The 18556-nt window shown below is 56.9% G+C and overlaps 1 protein-coding gene across 1 annotated transcript in view; it reads left to right on the forward strand.

The window, feature by feature from the left end:
* The window catches only part of SELENOI (selenoprotein I), a 15296-nt gene extending 451 nt beyond the window's left edge, over positions 1 to 14845 (forward strand). The window contains exons 2-10 of the mRNA XM_026048585.1: positions 6254 to 6322; positions 6583 to 6691; positions 7928 to 8002; positions 8501 to 8763; positions 10234 to 10342; positions 11467 to 11515; positions 12011 to 12191; positions 13346 to 13528; positions 14665 to 14845. Coding sequence (XP_025904370.1) covers positions 6254 to 6322; positions 6583 to 6691; positions 7928 to 8002; positions 8501 to 8763; positions 10234 to 10342; positions 11467 to 11515; positions 12011 to 12191; positions 13346 to 13528; positions 14665 to 14781 — 1155 coding nt within the window. The 3' untranslated portion in view covers positions 14782 to 14845. The remainder of the gene's footprint in view (positions 1 to 6253; positions 6323 to 6582; positions 6692 to 7927; positions 8003 to 8500; positions 8764 to 10233; positions 10343 to 11466; positions 11516 to 12010; positions 12192 to 13345; positions 13529 to 14664) is intronic.
* The last annotated feature ends 3711 nt before the right edge of the window (positions 14846 to 18556 follow it).

Raw genomic sequence — 18556 nt, forward strand, 5'->3', positions numbered from 1 at the left:
GAGGGGAGGATGGAGGGAGGAAGGTGCAAGCTCTGGTGGGTGGTGGCCAGGGGCAGGCCAAGGGGCAGTGGGTGCAGGTTGCAGCGCAGGCAGCTCCATGTGGCCGTGAGGAAGAACTTGTTTGGTGGGAGGGTGCCCGAGCCCTGGCCCAGGCTGCCCAGGGAGGCTGCGGAGGCTCCTGCTCTGCAGATCTGCCAGCGCGCCGGGATGCGCCCGGGTGCCCTGTGCTCTGGGTGTCCCTGCTGGAGCAGGGGCTGCGCTGGGGGTTCCTGGGGGTCCCTTCCAACCTCAGCGCTCCTGTGGTGCCGTTGGCCGAGGCCGTCGGGCAGCAGGGACCGGCCGGGCCTTGCCCTCGTCCCCCCGCGCCGCACGTGGCGCCGACGTCCCGGCAAGGAGTGAACTTTGCCGCGCGGGTTGCGCAAACGCGGCGGGTTGAGCAGGCGGCTCCCGTGCGCGGCGCGTGTTCCGCGTGGGCGCCGCGCGGGAGGGCGAGGAGAACGCGCTCGGCTCGCCCCGGCTGCCGGGCTCGGTCCTTACCCAGCCCCTGCTCTCGCTTAAGGAGGGAGGTTGCAGCGTGTTGGGCCTCTTTGCAGCGAGGTGCTTCCTGGTGCTGCTGCCCTTCCTTGTGCCCGGGCAGCAAGAGGGTCCATCTCCTCTGGACGTGGACCTCTCTTCAGTGGTGGCCACTGGTAGAACTAGAGGGATCAGCCACAAACTGGAGCACCAAAACTTCCACAGGAATTTAAGGAGAAATTCCTTGACACTGATGGTGGCGGAGCCCTGGAACAGGCTGCCCAAGGAGGCTGTGGAGGCTCCTGCTCTGGAGATCTCCCAACCAGCGTGGACGCAGCCCTGTGACATGTGGTCTAGGTGACCCTGCTGGAGCAGCGGCTGCACTGGTGATCCCTAGGCATCCCTTGCATCCTTAAGGATCCTGTGATTTGCTTGGCCAACCACAGCAGGAACCCGGTGGCAGGATCCTAACTTGGGCCAAGCAACCACCGTGTCCCTGTTTAGCAGATACTGATTACCCGGTGCCCTGGTCCTCACGGAGACTCCTCCGATGGGTGGCAGGGTGCTGAAGCTTCCGAGTAGGTATCTCGAGGAGGAATCATTCACCGACGGACACAGCGGATCGCAGGGGCCAATAAAACTGCATCCATCCCAAGGGCTGGAGCGGGCCTGGCAGAGGTGGCTCCGCTYGAGACCCTGCGGTTTTACTGGATCAACAGCTTTGATAGCGCAGGCAGGGTCACGCTTAGCGCTCAAAGCGCGTCCCTCTGCTGCTCGTACCTCGGCAGGGCTCTAACGCTGCCACCGTGAGTACCTGTAGGCAGAAGCTCCTTGCTGAGGATCACGTTAGATGTGTTGGGAAGTGTGGTGAATCCTGGCCCATCAGTCTGCTCCAGGGTTAACGCAGCCCGGGCGGTCTCTGCAGCGCTCCCTGTGCAGAAGTCTCGTTTGCTTGGGGACATTTGGGGTTTTTTTCAGCCTTGAGAAGGGGCCCATCTCCGCGTGTCTCTGGTGCGGGGTGGCAGGTTGCAGCCTGCCCTGCCGCAGCCCYGTGCGGCTCCGCATCCAGCGCTGAAACCAGCTGCTTTCACCCGAAAATCTTCCATGCGCCGTAGCTGCTGCCCGGGATGCGTGGAGCGAGAGTGCTGCCGTGTGGGATGAACAGCAGCAATGCAAGATAAGAAGGGCAGCCCGCGTGTTGCTGAGCTGCCTTCCCTCCCTCGTTTTGCATTAAACCCACCTTGGGATCCCTGGGGGGTCCCTTCCAACCTCAGCCATCCTGGGATTCTCTGGCTGCCTGTTCCCTGCTGTCCTGGGGAAGAGGCTCCCCTCTGCCTGAGCCTCCAGGAGTCTCCTTTGCTCCCGCGGGCTTTGGGAAGCGCTTGCTGCCTCCTCAGCACTGCTGAACTTGCTGAGAGAAGCACACACCAAAATTCCCTGCAAAGCAGAGGCCGCTCCGCAGTGGCAGAGCGGGGGGCTGTCTTCAGCAGGAAGTTGGTGGGTTTCGTTGTTGCTGTTTATTTTCTTCGGGTTTCTCGGGAAATGGGAGTCCGTGAAGGGACCTCTCCAGGGTGGGCTCCCCGGAGTGCTGGGAATGTCGGTGGCTCTTCAGACCGGTGGAAAGACACAGGGAAACTGGTTGGGAAGCAGGGAAAAAGAAGGGTTTTTGATGGAAGCTGCGYGGATGGGAGGCCCGAGGGCACCCTCTGCCACCTCCGGACAAATAGCTGGCATTCCTCTGCAGGGTCCTTCAGGACGGAGCAGGGAAGCCTTCCAGCCCCGTTCCAGGAATGCCAGCTCTTCCCAAAGGCTCCTTTTCTTGCCCTGCAGCAGAGAGGGGGTGTCTGTGGCCGCTTTAAACAACGCAGCCCTTTCCAAGGGCTGCTCGGGCCGCAGTTCTGCCGAGGACGCCGTGGGAAACCCTGGCAAAGCTCCCRGGTGTGGTGACTTTTGGGAGCAGCAGCAGCAGGGCAGAGAGGAGGTTCCTGCTCTGTGTCCCTTGTGGTCTGCAGACCTCCCGCTCCCTCCTTGCAGCAGCGCTCACAGGTCCGAGAGCCTCCGCCGGGCTGAGCAACGCGAACGGGGTGAGAGATTCAGCTCCCTTTTAGAACCCCCCCTGATGTTCATTGGGATCTGCTATTTCTTCCCCAGCGCCTTCCCTTCCCTCTCGAGCAACCCTGCAGTTGTTGCCGGCACCTCAGGGCGCTCTTTGCTGCTTCCACAGATCTSTTTTCTCAGCCTGATCTTTAGCTTTGCAAGACTTTTTGCACTCCGTTTTGCCGGGGCTTTTCCCGGCAGCGACTTGGTGGCCGTGGTTAGCGCCGCGATCCCTCTGTGGTTGGGGAGCCTGTGCGGGGTCACCTGGAGGAACGTCASCCCTTGGTGGTTGGACTAGATGATCTCTAGAGGTCCCTTCCAACCTTAAATATTCTGTGATTCTGTGGTTGATGTGCTGGTGAGAAGGGGACCTGTCTGGGCGCACTGAGCCCGGCTGGGCTCCCTGCCGAGCAGCACGTGTGTCGCTGTGCCGTTCGTGCTCCCTTCTCCACCCTTCTCCCATGCTCACATAGAAGGTTCCAGCCCCCGGGTGGTGTTTTGGGCTAAAAAGAGGTGCCTTTTGCACAAATGTGTGCAGCGGGGGAGCGGGAAGCAGAGCTGGCTCCTCGGCATTCTGCTCCTTGGGCTGCTTTTAAACCCCCGGCTCTTGCTCTGCGCTTTTGCTTGGGGTATCCAGGGATTTAGCGTGCTGTCCTGCTCCTGGCCTTGCTGTTGTGGTCAACTAGAAATCAGCCCCAAACCCGAGGATGTGGAAGGGCAGGAGGTGTCGGGAGCAACGAGCTCCTGTGGTTGCCCCTCGGAGCCCTCCGTGCGCCAGAGGAGCCTTCCCGGCGGCGAGGCCGGGCCTTGCAGCCCAACTGCAAGGGCTGATATTGGGAATTTAGTCACGAACGGGAGGGTTTAGGGCTCGCTCGTGGGAGCGCGTGGTGGGAAACATCGTTTTTCTGCTGTCGCAGTGGAGAAACCAATAAGATTGGAGTGTGTCTTGAATCTCTCTAGTTGGACCCAAAGTCTCCTGTGACGTTTATGGTTGGGTGTTGAATCTTGGCCCCGTCAGAAACGCTGTTCCCTGTTGATTAGCAGCGAGGAGCMGTTTGGAAGAGAAGGGAGCGCGCTCCGGGAAGCCAAGTTCCCACCATCGGCCCCGTGCCGCCTCGGGAAGCGGCTGCGGCTGCTCTCAAGCAGGGTCTGCTGGAGCTTGGAGGAGGAGGGTCCCTTCCTGCCAGGAGCAGCAGGAGGGCGCGGGACGGATGGTGGGAATGTCTGGGGAAGAGCAGCAAGGGCCATGGGAGCCTCTGCATCCTTCCGACTGCAGCAGGAGCTGTTTGGGAGCGGCCCTCCCCCAAAATCATCTTTCCTGGCTGGAATTGCTGCTCGGCTCGCCAGCTTCTGGCTCCAGGGGCTGCTCTCCRGCTTATCCTCTAAGTTCCTCCCTGCCATGGGCCCCTTAAGTCCGTATTTCCCACTGTGTTCTCACCCTCGCCGCCGCCGGGCTGACCCGTATTCCCGGATACTGAAAGCTCTCCCGCCTGGGATGCAGCTGGAATGGGCGCTCTGCATCCTCAGGAGCCGCCTTCCCTCCGTGCTGGAGCTGGAGAAGGAGCCTCTCCTGCCRGAGCGGGATGAGCTGATCCCAACCCAGCGGGTTGGGATGGTTGATCCCAGCCATTGCGTTGGGATGAGCCGCGTGGAGATGGGCAGCGTCTGCATCCCAATGCCTCCTGCTTTGGGGCCGACCTGCCGTCCTCACGAGCTGTTTGGAAGCACCTCCGAGTGCTGGAGATCCTGGACGCTTACATGGGGAGGGAAGAACAGGCAGGAGGAGGGAAGCGACGCGGGAACCGCAGCGTTGGAGCGAGCCGGGCCCGTGTGCTTGTGGATCTGCTGCCACCGGAGCGCGACCTTAGGAAAGGTAAACAGAGCCCGGGTTAATGAGCAGCGAGCTGCCAAGTTCACGGCTCCGGCTTATCCCGGGGGAGAGATCCCAGCCTCGTGCTTTCCTCCGCCCTATGGATTTATAGGGAACAGCCTTTGGAGCCGCCGGGGCTCCCTCTGCCCTGTCCCCGCTTCTGCAAGCGGAAGGCATGGGGAAACGTGGGCAAATAGCTCCTGSGTTGTTGTCTTCGGCTCGGTCCCATCCGTGGCTGCCTTCCTGCAGGAAGGGTTATGTTCTCCTGGTGCAAATCCCGCTCTTCCTCAGGGCCCGGCCTCCCAAAGCCCATCTGGATCTGGCAAGGAATGAGCGTGGGTTTTCCACGGACGGGCTCTCATCCCCAAGGAGCCTTCTCCCTTTCTCCTCAGCCTTGCCCACGAGGGATGCGGTTCCGGATCAGTGTTTGCCRACAGGAGCGTGTGCTGCAGGATGACACCCCGTGCTCTGGRTGTCCCTGCTGGAGCTGGACTGGATGGATGATCCCTAGGGCTCCCTTCCAACCTTACTGATTCTGGGATTCTGTGGAGCTGGGATGCGAAGCAGCAGCAGCATCGGCCCTTTTCGGGGGGGCCTCCCTCTGCTTCCCAATCCAGGCTGGTTSCCAAGATTTCATGGTTCTCCAGATCTCCCCACAACATGAATTCCAATCTTATTATCTCGCGAAGCGCTTGGAATTCTCTCCTTCAAAGCCGCGTTCAGCCYGGGTGGAAATTCCTTGAGTCCAGGCGTCCGTCCCGCGTTGGGATGGGCGGCAGCGCCGGCCTCGCTGCCACCAGGACATTGGCACGGGCGGATAAGTGGCATTTGAGGACATTTGGGGACCGCGTAACGTGACAATATGGGAGGATTCATCCCGGGGCAGCCGGAAAAGCTGCAGCGGGGTCGGGAATAAGAGAGTCCCTGCAAGGGTGGGATTCGGCACCGCTGGGAATGCGGCTTGTTCGGGGCGAGCGGGAGCCCCAGGTTTCTGTACCCAATGAATTAGCTAATGTGGTTTGTAGCTAATTAATTTATTTTCCTGGGGCTCTATGTAAGTGCTATTCGGGGAAGGGGACTTGGAGGGGATAATTCCCGCTTGGAAGCGGCCGCGAGGGAGACGGCGGCCAAGTCAGTGGTGCTCTTGGGAGCCACGGTGTGAAATTTTAACTAAGATTCCCTTAAAACTTGTTCGGCTTTAATGGAAACTGCCCCGTGGCCGCTGTGGATCTTGTGGTTGTTGCCGGGTCGTCTCTTCTCCCCTCCCTCCAGTGATCCRAAATCTCTGGTCATTGACTGACCGGTCTCCCGCGTGCGTGGAGCGGGAATGATGATTGTGCTGGGATGCAAGGAGCTAACGAGCTGGGGGCCTCACGGGCCCTGGGAAGGGCCCTGGGTCTTGTGGTCTGCAGGGCAGCCCCTCCTGCCCTCCCGCGTGGTGTCCCTTGGGTGCTGAGCCAAGGGGGTCCCTTGGGTGCGGGCCCTGCGTGCTGGACTCGATGGGGTCTGAGGGCAGCCGCCGCAGTGGGAGGGYACTAAGCTGCAGCTGGGGCAGGGAAGGCACCGGCCGCGCTCCGGAGCAGCGTTAGCCCCATGCACCACCCCGCGGGGAGCGTTTTGGGGTGCTCAGCACTGTCCCCAGCAGGGCRGTTCCCGCAGTGCCCGGGCTTGGGTGACAAGCGTCCGCGCGGGCGGCTCCGTTGGCAGGATCCGCGCGCGTTTGCCAGGCCGCTGGCAGCCGCAACCGCTGTCTCCCTTCTCTCTCGTTGCCAGTACAGCGCCGTGGACAGCAACCCCCTGTCCCTGTACGTCATGCATCCCTTCTGGAACACCATAGTCAAGGTGAGAGCTCGCGTGGGGACCGCGCGGCGGCGCAGGACGCGGGAGCCGGGAGGGAGCTGCACGGTGGGCTTGGTGTGGGCACCGTCCTGCACATCCCTGCGCCATAGCCTTGGAAGCTCTTCATGCCCCACAATGATTCAGGTGGGACCAAGCACCAAGGTCCAGYGATCCCAAGGAGGCTCCGGCAGGGCCGGGGGCAGCGGCTCGTCCCCACCACCGGCATCCGTGAGCTCACGCGTTCTCCTGCTGCTTTCCCCTAGATCTTCCCTACCTGGCTGGCCCCAAACCTGATCACGTTTTCTGGCTTCCTGCTGCTTGTCTTCAACTTCTTCCTCATGGCCTACTTCGACCCTGACTTCTATGCTTCTGGTAAGGCTGTTTGTGTTTGCACGGAGAGCTCAGCCTCGCTCCCCTGGGCGTCCCCAGGGTGACAGAGCTGACACTCATGCGTCCCCTTCCTGCTGGCTCCGTGTGCCCACCCGGCTGGGTGCTCGGGGGCGAGGGAGGAGGACACAGCCCAGCGTTTTTGGTAGGAAGCAGCTCTGTTTGTAAAGCTGGGAAGATCCCATCGCTTTCGTTTTAAAACCAACCAGGGTGAAACACGAAGCTGCTTTTCTGGAAGTCGGCAAGCGGAGCCTTGTTCACATCCCAGCTCRTCCCCCCCCTTGCAAGAACAAGCCTGCAAACTAACACAGACTGAGCCCTGTCTCTGTTCTGCCGTTCTGCGTGTCGCAAGGATGCACACGGCTGTAGTTTTTTAACTGCTTGCTTTAAACCCTTTATCTTGCCTTTTGGTGGGGCTCGGAAGAGCAGAGCCTGCCACGAGGTGGATATTGCAGCGTGTTCCCTGYGGTCCCTCCGTCCCGTCTCTCCCCATTCCAAAGGGTCAAGGGTTTGGTTGCGTCTCCCGCCTTGCAGAGGAGGCTCTCACACTTCTTGTGCTGTATTCATTTTTTCCCCTCATCATTTACCAATATTGTAACTTCTAGACTTCCTCTCCTTGTCCCCCTTCCATGTTTGGGTTAGGACTTAGGTTGCTCAGTTCTTTTAGAGCTTTATAGAACATCAAAACACAATYCAGTGTGGAAAAATACTGCATTCCTGGGATTTACTTTGTAGATATACGTACATCCATATGCCAGGTTTTCAAGCCTTGAGTGGCCTCCCCTGTTATTTGAGTTTCAGACCGTGTTTTGGCCTGGGAGCAGTAGCATGTAGCAGAGGTGAGAGTAGCTCARGGAGGAAAGCTCCGTGCAAGGCTCCCTGGAAGACCAAGTGTCCACAAACGTTGGTTCTGACGAGGCTCAGCAGAACAAACTCCTGCATTGGGCCCCTTCTGTGCTCATGCTGCACATGTCCTACCTGAAAAACAGAGTATTTCATATTTTCCTCTTGCTGAGGAGGCCTCCACAGGCTTGTACCTTCCCTCTGCGATGGACAACTCCGTAGACTTGAGCTGCATGCAGCATCTGTGAGTAGTTTGGTGGGAGTAGTTGCACAAGGGCTTTGTGTTGGTGACCCGTGGCTCCTAATTGCTCTGCCCAAACAAGCCCACTGAAAGCACATGCTGAGCTCTGCTCTCYCGGGTCTTTGTGGTCTCCGCAGCTCCTGATCACCAGCACGTTCCAAGTGGAGTGTGGGTCGTCGTGGGTCTCCTCAAYTTCATTGCCTACACGTTAGGTAAGAGTTTCCCCAGCGGCGCTCGACTGGGGACAGCCCGTGACGTGTCGGGCACCTGATCCTGCCGCGGTCGCGTGTTGTCTTATCTCCGTGCCCGTTGAGAAACCCTTGGATTCTGGGTGTGCGCCATGCCCCTGGTTGCTGCTGGGGCTCCCACTGTGGTTTCCAGAAGGTACTTTGTGCAGCAGGTTGGCTTGGGGCACGGGATACGAAAGGCCCAGGTGGCAGCTGGCTTTGGGATCACTTGTGAAATTCTGGCTCTGGCCATTCCCGTTGGTGGGAACAAGACTTGCCTTCTATTCCTCTTTCTGGTTGCAAAGAGAGGAAAGAAAAAGAAGAGAAAGAAATGAAGCAGAAACAAACCCAAATAACCCCTGCTCCCCATAGAGGCTGGAGGCAGCAGAAGCTGCTGCTCGCTCCCTGGGATAACATGGGCTCCCGTTGTTCCGTGTGGGCATTTCCAGTGCAACTCCCTGGTTTTCTCCCCTGTGTTTGCAGACGGCGTTGACGGGAAGCAAGCCCGCCGGACCAACTCGAGCACGCCGCTGGGAGAGCTCTTCGACCACGGCCTCGACAGCTGGGCCTGCGTGTACTTCGTGGTCACCGTCTACTCCACCTTCGGCCGCGGCTCCACGGGCGTCAGCGTCTTCGTCCTCTACCTGCTCCTCTGGGTGGTCTTGTTCTCCTTCATCCTCTCCCACTGGGAGAAATATAACACGGGGATTCTCTTCCTGCCCTGGGGCTATGACATCAGCCAGGTGGTGAGTCCCCCCTCGCAGCCCCCGCGCCCCGTGAGCAGCACGGGTTGATAAGAGCGCGAGCGTGGCCGTGATAGCGGCGCCCGAGGGGTGGCACGTGGCTCTGCTGCGTGTGGAGGCCTCGTAAATCAGGGCCTTGAGGAGGGTTTTTGAGCCTGCTCTGAGCTTGCTTAGCACCAGGATCTCAGGGCAGGTGATTGCTTCACATGCAGAATGGAGCAGCTTCCTCCCATGCCTTCGTTGGAATTACTACAACGAGCAGGGATCAGGTGGAATTAGAGCACAGCTGCTYGGAAACGAGGTGCTTGTGGGGCCTCTTTTGTGCTCGGAGGAGCTTTTGTGCTCTCTTCTGGACCTTCTGTACTAGCAGGAAAGAAATCAGCCTTGAAAGTGGAGCCTCAGATGGATTTCCTGCGCCTGGTTTCTGCCTGCAGAGCTGTGATTTCATGTGTCAGCTGCTTGAATTATTCCTCTGGGTAGTTCCCTACGCCGTGTCCATGTGGGTATGGACACTGAGCCCTGGGAAATGTGGGATCTGTGCCAGAATGTCACCGAGCCACTGAGCGGCGTGGAGCAAAGGTTCCCGGGGCAGGTGCCGCTGTGTCTGTTGTGCCGTGCCCGTTGCCCAGCGGACCTTGAGATGTTGATTAGCAACRCTGAGTTCCTTGACCCGTCAGCACGACCTGCTGCCGTTCGGGACTTCTGAGAAGGAAGCTCCTTCCAAGGAGCTCCTCAGAACTGAAAGGCAGCTCTGTAGGAGCACAGCTCGCCTCTACTACTTGAAACCATCCTTCCTAGACAGTGTGTGGTCTTACAGCACCAAGCAGTGCCTGATAGTTGTCTCCTGGCCTAGCAGAACCTGCATGAAAAATGCAAAAATGCATGAAAAATGCAAAAATTAGGAAGGAGGGTGACCAGGCACAGCTGTATTAATTGCAAATAAATAAAAGGAGACCTTAGTTGGTCTAACTGTATTCTGACCCCTTTGTCCAAAGCTGCCTAAATCCTAAAGCTCTTGGATCATGAAGCTCCACRGGAAGGTGGGAGTTGAGGACTAGGCTGCCACTCGGTGTCCAAGTTCAGGACTAGCTTTCCTATTAAAAACTTGYCTTGTTAGCTTTTCTTATTCCGTATTGCTTTAGAAGGGGGCATAGGAACGGGTCCTGAAGAACCCCTCCAAGGCCATAGTTGCCCCCAGGAGGTCTCTCAGAGCTGCTCCTTGCACCTTGTAGTATAAAACCCGTCCCTTACCCTGAGCCCCTGTGAATCCAAGGACATCCGTGCCCATGCCATGAGGAGCAGCTCCCAGAACACAGCRACCTGTGTGCAGCTGCTCCACAGGGATCACAGCAGCCCTGGAGCAGCGGGCTGCTCGGGCTGCCCTTTGGGGCTCARTTCCGAGCCTCGGGGGTCCCGTGTCAGCAGAGCCCCCCGCCTGCTCGCTCACGCCTCCTTCTCTGTGTTTCCCTGCAGACCATTTCCATCGTCTACATAGTGACGGCCGTTGTGGGAGTTGAGGCCTGGTATGCACCTTTCCTGTTTAATTTCTTATATAGAGACCTATTCACTGCAATGATTATTGGTAAGAAGCTCCACGTCGAAGCCGGTCTTTTAAACGCCAACTTGTACCCTGAATGTCTTTGATTATTGTGGTTGCTCTAAGGGAAGCTCTTGCAGGTCCATAGCAGTTGGGTGGGCTGTCCTTGCAGGTCAGGACCCCCATACGTAGCGGGGTCCTGTGGAGGGACAAGGACACGGTGCAGATATTGGGGTGTTTGGGGTTATTTGGCACTAACCCCAAGGGTGGAAGCGCAGCATGGACCTAGCAATGGCCTCRGGCGCTTTCACATGGCTGGAACTTAGTAGGGGGAAACTACATTTTCCTTAATGTCATTTGGGTTACTCAGCAGTTCTTGTTCAATCTATTTTTTTTTCTGATTTTATGTCCGTTTCTTTCTTTAGGTGTTAATTATCATTGCTTAATTTCAAGTGAATACGTTGGGTTACATTAAACCTAACGCTCGCACTTTTTCTTCCTCAGGAGGGTGGCTGAGCTTTGCTTTGGCAGCCCTTTAATGAAAACTCGAATTACAAATTTTAGATAAATGCACTTAATTTTCTTACGTGGAAAATGCAGCGTGAGGCATTTGCTGACCAGATTTGTGTGCTTGGATAGGAGCTGGGTTATTAAAAGCAGAAATGATAGATCCCGCTCTGTTAAAAACAGTGCTGGGTAAACAGGGAAGAAGTGAGCGACTCGCGCAGGTTTGAGCTTAGCTGCTGCTGTTTCTTAAGCAGGGCGATGGTTTCAGCACCGCTCACACTCTCTATCATTTGTCAATTAATTAAAAGTGACTTTTCTTTCTCCCTCCACAAACGGGAACTGAAAATGCTCTTCGTAGAGGGAGAAAGAGCCAACGGGCTTTATTATTAAGGCTGGAAACTCTTGGGTGTTCTGAGCTCTGGTAGAGCCTGAGCTTGCCTGGTGCCTGGTTAAAGATGGCCTAACTAAACCTCRTAACAGCTTGAAGCCCAAGGCTCGGCTCATTAGCGCAATGTCTGAAAATCCACAAGCTCTTCACGTTCAGCAGCTCTCCAGCTCGTAACCGCAGCCCTCGAGGCTGGATTTTCCGCYGGGAAAATCCTCTCCCGGGAGCACGGGGCTCTCGCTGGCGCGTGCGGCTAACGCGGCTCCTTCTCTTGCAGCCTGCGCGCTCACCGTGACGCTGCCCATGAGCCTGTACAACTTCTACAAGTGAGTGCTCCCTCCACAGCTCCCTGCCCTCTGCCGCTCAGTCCCCGTGTTACAGAATCCCAGAATGGTTGAGGTTGGAAGGGACCTCTGGAGATCATCTAGTCCAACCTTCCTGCTCAAGCAGGCACACCCAGAGCATGTGGCACAGGGTGGCATCCAGGCAGGTTTGGAAGAGCTCCAGAGAAGGAGACTCCACAACCTCCCTGGGCAGCCTGTGCCAGGGCTCTGTCACCCTAACAGTAAAGAAGTTCCTCCTCACCTGGAGATGGAACCTCCTGTGTTTCAGCTTGCACCCATTACCCCTCATCCTATCGCTGGCCACCAATGAAAACAGCTTGGCCCCTTCTTCCCTACATTCTCCCTTCATGAACTTATCCATGTTAATCAGATCCCCTCTCAGCCTTCTCTTCCCCAGGCTAAACAGGCCCAACTCAGTCTCTCCTCATACGAGAGATGTYCCAGTCCCTTAATCATCTCCTTGCCCTCTTCCACCAGGGCCTATAAGAATAAAACCTTGAAGCACCACTCGGCGTACGAGATCGCGCTGCCRCTGCTGTCCCCGGTGCTGCTCTTCGTGCTCTGCACCACCTGGATCTTTGTGTCGCCCACAGACATCCTGGAGGTCCATCCCAGGCTCTTCTACTTCATGGTTGGAACGGCCTTTGCTAACATTTCTGTAAGTGCCTCGTGCTCCTCTTTGTCCGTTGGGGAACTGTGAAGCCTCCTAGGATGCCTGGGAGATAGGAAGGAAAAACCCAAGTTCCCACTGGAAAAAAAGATGGGTGATGTGAAGATTGGCTTGAAACGGGTTTTTTACTTTGCTTTGACSAAAGAACAAATGGGAAAGTGGGCAGAGGGGATAAAGTCTGCAGATTTCACAGGCAGGTCTGTGCTCTGTAGCACTCGCCCTTGAGAAACCAGGGAAATGGTTAAATTGCATGTACCCTCTGCAGCGGGAGATGGAGGGAACTGCTGCTTTTTTGGGCTAAGCTTAAAATGGGAGAGACTGAAGCTTTTGTCAGAAGCGAATTTAGCTGCGTTTTGCATTTTTGTTTGCCTGAGCCCTGCGCAAACTGAAGGAACCTGAAGCTGCCTCAGGYGCGCAGCTCCATGGATCCACATGTGGGGTCCGGCCACGGAGCCTGCTGCTCGGTGGGATTTTCCGCAGGGAATGCAGGGGAGGTTTGCTCAGTCCCAGGGAAGGTTTCCTGTGCAAGATGCCCTCGCTGCCTGCTCTTGTGTGCCTTGTCCACCCTGCTTTGGGAGTCCTGGGGGGMTTGTCAGGCAAAGAGAGAGGCCGAGTTTTCTGCGGGGAGGTCAGTGGTGGTAGGTGCAAGTGCAGGCGTTGGTGGCACATACATACATGACCACGTACATCACAGAATCACGGAGTGTTCAAGGTTGGAAGGGACCTCTAGAGATCATCTAGTCCAACCTTCCTGCTCAAGCAGGCACACCTACAGCATGTGGCACAGGGCGGCATCCAGGCGGGTTTTGGAGACCTCCAGAGAAGGAGACTCCACAACCTCCCTGGGCAGCCTGTTCCACTGCTCTGTCACCCTCACAGTGAAGAAGTTCCTCCTCACCTGGAGATGGAACCTCCTGTGCTCCAGCTTGTGGCCATTACCCCTCATCCTATCACTGGCCACCAGTGAAAACAGCYYGTCCCCTTCTTCCCTACGTTTTCCCTTCCTGAACTTATACACGTTAATCAGATCYCCTCTCAGCCTTCTCTTCTCCAGAAGCCCATGTGCATCCGTGCCCATGTGCATCYGTGCCCATGTGCATCGGTGGCCTCGAGGCGACTCTGACGCCGCTGTCCCCCTGCAGTGCCAGCTGATCGTGTGCCAGATGAGCAGCACGCGCTGCCAGCCGCTCAACTGGATGCTGGGCCCCATCGCGGCCGTGCTGGCGCTGGTGGCGTCGGGGCTGGCGCCGCGCAGCGAGGCGCTGCTCCTGCACCTGCTCACGGCTCTCCTCACCCTCGCGCACATCCACTACGGCGTCATCGTGGTACGTAAGGTGGCAGCTGCCRCGCGGGCAGCCCAGAGGCGCCGGGACGTCCCCGCGGGGCTGCCCGGACACGCGGGATTTGCCCAGGGCTGCCCTGGGCTTTGGTTAGCAGCGCGCAGAGAGGCGGCTCCCCTTGGAAATGCCCTGCTGAGAACAGGGCGAGCGGCMCCGTGCTCCCTGCGGAGCCGCTGCTGCCGGGCGCGGGGCCGCTCCTTGGAATGCCCTGTCCCCTGGGAGCTCCAGGGCTCACCTGGAGCCTCCAGAGTCAAGCTGAGCCGTGCCTGGAGTAAGGAGCCATTCCCAGGCTGCCTTGTATCCCCCGGGAATGTAACGAGGCTTCTGTGCAAGAAGGATTTGAGTGGATAAGCGGCTTAAATAAAACTGGTCCCGGGATCGTAGGTGAAGATAGGGACTGGTGAGGAGGTGTAATTCCATCCACCTGGGCTTGCCCAAGCCTTGCAGTGAGTTTCTCGGTGCTCTGCTCAGCTGGGTTGGCACGTTGCCCTCATCCACCCACTCCAGGCCCATCTGTAGTCTCCTCTACCAGGATCAAAGGGCCTGCATTGAGATCAGGAGTCTTTTAAGGCTCTCTGAATGGCACCGAGTCCCAAACTGTTCCTGATTCGGGAGCAGCAAGCTGACGTAACTGCCCTGTCCTGGCTCGGTGTCTGGAGCTGTTGAGCACCTCTTGCTCGCTGCTGCTCCCAATGACGCCCTGCTGCTTTGTCACTCTGTAGTCGTTGCTAATTCAACCTAAAGCAGGAAGAAAGAGCCCAAATATCTGCAGCAGAGAGGCTTTTTTCACCCTATAAGCTGTGCATCTGCAGGCTGAGGGAGCCTCCCTGCAGCCAGCCCAGCAGCCACATCCTCCTCTTCCTCCTCCTGGTTCTCCGGGTGGCCTCGTGTCATGAGTTGTCCAGRTGCCTCTGTGGAGCACATAGGATGCACTCCTTTCTATGCACGCTCTGGGCAAGCCCAAGGCTTTGGGACCCTGCAGAAGGAACGCTCCTGAGTTTGGGGCAACGATGAGAGGAGAGGTGGTGGGACCTTGTCATCAGGGCCAGACCCCTGTCCTGCTTTCCTTCCCGTCCCTCTGGACCTCATTGACTCCGTCTTCTTGTCTGCCTCGTCCCCAGGTGAGCCAGCTGAGCAGGCACTTCAACATTCGGCCTTTCTCACTAAAGAAGCCCACGGCAGATTGACTAGGAGCGGCGGAAGAGAAAATCAGCTTGGAGTCTGCAGAAGTACTGTAAATAACTGCTGCAAAATACCTGTAAATACTTCAGCCATCACCACGGATCGAAACCTCTCCTCTGGGCAGACCTCGGGGCAAAGCACGCACGGTTCCCGGGGCGGGACGGCCCCGCTGCCCCGTGGGCTCCAGCCTACGGTTATTTGGTGAAACTGGACACGGCGGGCAGCCTTTCGGGTCTCTATTACTGTATATTAGACCAGCTGAATGTTCCCAGGGAAGCCTCGGATTCCAGCTCTTGCTCAGCTAAAGCTGCTCGGGGCTTTACGTGAGCAAAGCACCTGGACCTGCTGCTGAGAGCAGCAAAGCTCCCGATTCCTGCAAGGTCGGTCAGGGCAGTATCCTGCAGCAGGGGGATGCTCCCCTGTGTCCCTCATCCCGGGGGACACTCGCTGTCTGGAGCCRGGACGTACGGAACCGCTGGGGACACTTCTCCTGCCTTCCCGCTCTGGCCTAGCCAGGCCAGCACTTGTGGTTTAACAGCAGGTTCTAGCAGTTTTGCCCTTGAGGGGCTTAGGAGCCCGGACGCAGCTTCACGTGCAGGGGGAAGGCGGCTCCCGCTGTCCGTGCCGGTGTCTCGGACCACGTCTCCACACCGTTCTCGTCTCCATGTGTTGTCCCTCACTGGCATTTGGGGTCTGGGTTCCAACCATCAGGGCAACAAAATGCCTCAAAACGGTGTCTGTAACTGGAGCCAGACTCCTGCAGCCCAGAGGGATCTCGGCTTCCCGGCTCCTTACGCGCTGCCYGGAGCTCTGGTTTTGCCCTCCCCGCTGCAGATCCACAGCCTAGAAAAGCACCTTAGCAAACGTGGTGGCCTCCTCCTCAAATGCCACTTTATGTTCAGTACCATTGTCCCCAACGGCTGCACACCTCCAGGGTTGTTATTTGTTTACTGTCCATTTGTAAAAGCCGTGTTTTCCTTGATTTTATTTTTTTAATTTTTTTTAATTGAGCGGAGTGGGGTGGTGAAGACTGAATGCTGATTTTCTTTTTTTGTTTTTTTTTTTTTGGCTCGCTTTAATGAAGATTTGTGCTTGAATGAAGAGTGCAGCTTAAACCCAGCCTCTGGAAAGGCTGCATCCAGAAGCGAACAAGCACAGCAGATTGTTCATATGTAATTTACCCCGGGAACAGAGGAAACCTTCAGGCTGTAATGACTATTTAACGCTTTTTTTCTGTTTCCTTTTTTTTTTTTTTTTCTGTAAATCTGGAATCACTGTCACGCAGATCCAGGCGGCGGCTGCTCCCTGCGCTGGCGCCTGCGGCCTCGGGGCTGCTCACGGTACGGGATGGGGAGCGCTCGGAGCGGCGCCGGGGGGCGAACCCCACGTTTGTCCCCGGCTCTGGGCCGCCCCAGGACTGGAAAGGGGCGTCTAATTGGGGAGAGGGGCAACTTTTCAGAGCTTATTTAATAAAGTAGCCTGTTCTGTACATTTTACTGACACTGTACAGGGGGGAAAAAGAGCTACRTGGACAGGAGTTGGGCTGTGCTTGAATCTTGACTCGCGCTCGTTAATGCAATGCAATTATGAGGCATTTAAATGGCAGTTCCACGAGAGCTGGATCGCGTGCTGCTGGGCCCGTTCCCGTGGCCCTGGGTGCTCACGGGAGCCGGGGGCACCCGCGCTGCCCCCTCACCCCCTTGCTGAGCGTTGGGGTCCCGGGGTCTTCTCCTGGCTCCCCTCAGCCCTGGACTAACAGTGTGAGACCAGGTCTGACCTTAAAGCAGGGGGTGGCCCATGGGGTCCCTAACGCAATTCGTCTGCTGTCTCATCTTCCCGGGGGCTACTGCCCTTTGGTAACACGTAGGAACTACCTGCCCCAAAAAAGCCCTTTTTATTTCTTCCTGCGAGCTCAGTGTAAACAGGGCTGCGACTAGTTGTCAAGCTGTGAGACAGAGACATCTCTCAAAATCTGGAACCACTTGCTCTCTACGCAGGCTTTATCTTGGGAGAGTCCTGGGGTTCGGTGCCTTAATTTATTGCACCTTCAAGCTAGGAAAACAATAAAAAATCTGCAAGAAATCAGTGCTGGAAAGCAGGCTCGCTTGTCCCTGGCGGTGGGAGCGGCCCGGGATCCCAGCGCCCATCCCGCTCCGTTCCCACCGCAGGGATTTCTGCTGGGGCTGTTCTGAGCTGAATAACTGCTGTTTATGGCTGGGCAAATGGAAATACTTGACCAGAAAGACCAAACGGGTTCTGCCACGATGGGGTGCGGCATGCTGAGGAACAAACTATTTATTAATAATAATGGTTTTAGGTCTTAAGAATAAACGTATTCCTTTCTGACTAAGGCCGTGTGAGGCTGCTTGTGTCRCGTCCTACCCCGTGGCCGGGTCTTGGGGTCCCCTGGGGCCAGGCCAGGGTGCCCCAAGGCGCTCGCCCTTTCACTGGCCACGTCTCAGAGCCGCTCCGGGTTGTCTCCTCGTCCAGGTGTAGTTTAATTGCGCTTCCTTAATCACCGGAGGAGCTGATGGGGAGGCTGCTCTGCCTTTTCCTGCAGCTCCCGCTGCYGGCATGGCCGTGTCCTCTCCCCGGGGACGTTACCCCAGCGTCGCTGCAGGGATCCCCTACCCGAGGGGCGGCCCCACTTCCACGCTGAGCTCACGCACCCGCTTTTCCCTCCGCTTCGTGGGTCCAGCTCCTCCTCCAGGAGGCAGCTCAGCGGTGACCGTGGGGCCAGAGCTGGGGTGAGCCCAAGTTTTGGGACCTCTTGGAGTGGGGCTCAAAGTGGCTGCCCCGTCCCCAGCCTCCTGTGAGTACAAACCCCAAGGCCGAGCTGCAGCCTCCGAGGAACCACCAAGCACTCGAGTACTCCGTGCTTAGGAGGTTCCCTTCCCACCCAGTGTCTGCGCTGCAATTTGCTCCTCTATTCTGCGCTCGCAGGGTCTCGGTYACGGTCCCTTCTATCTCCTGAACACCAGCAGCGTTATAAAGGTCACTTTGCTAGAGCCATAGGAGCAAATTTCAAAAGCAACAGCTTCTAMGGCTCTTGGAACGTATATTTAAGCTCCATAAATAGGGCTCGCCTGATGTTCCTTGTCCRGAGCACTGAGCACCTGGGGTGCCCAGTCTGAGAGCTGGTTGGATCTGGGCCTCTAACRGTCACTTCTAGCAAGGTCTTATCCTCTAAGACCATTTGGTCCTGGATAAACCAGGAAAGGCTCCTCTAGAGACCTGTAGCTTTTGAAAAGAAAGATCTTTAATTTATAGAAAATATGTACATATCTTTTATATATAAATATAAATATATATATATATATATATATATATATATATAAACACACTATTGCATCCAAGAGAGCAGTTGCTTTGTGTGCAAATGCAAGCACTCGGGTAAAGCTCTGCCGCTCTTAGCTCACGGCAAAACTGCCCAGGGGTTTTGTTACCTTTGCAAACTCCCATTTAGGTCACGCACCTGAAACAGCCTTTTTTCCCAGCTGCCCGATTTTGCTCAGCTTGCATGGGAACGCGGGAGCTCCTGGGTGCTGCAGGCAGGAATCGCCTTCCTTTTGCACCCACCAGCTGCTGCGCTTGGGTGCTGTGCAGGATGGGTGCAGCTGGAGGGAGCCGGGAGCTCGCTTGCTCCTGGCTTCTCTAACGCCAGCACGGAGCTGCAGCTTGGAGCATCCTATGTGTATAGTGTAAGGTATATTGTGTATAGTGTCCATAGTGTAAGGTATGTTGGGTAGAGTGTAAGGTATAGTGTAAGGTATGCTGTAAGGTGGAGTGTGTACAGTGTCTATAGTGTAAGGTATATTGTGTAGAGTGTAA

Source organism: Nothoprocta perdicaria, unplaced genomic scaffold (assembly GCF_003342845.1).
Source record: "Nothoprocta perdicaria isolate Ctin4 unplaced genomic scaffold, notPer1 scaffold_554, whole genome shotgun sequence".
Taxonomy (NCBI): Eukaryota; Metazoa; Chordata; class Aves; order Tinamiformes; family Tinamidae; genus Nothoprocta; species Nothoprocta perdicaria.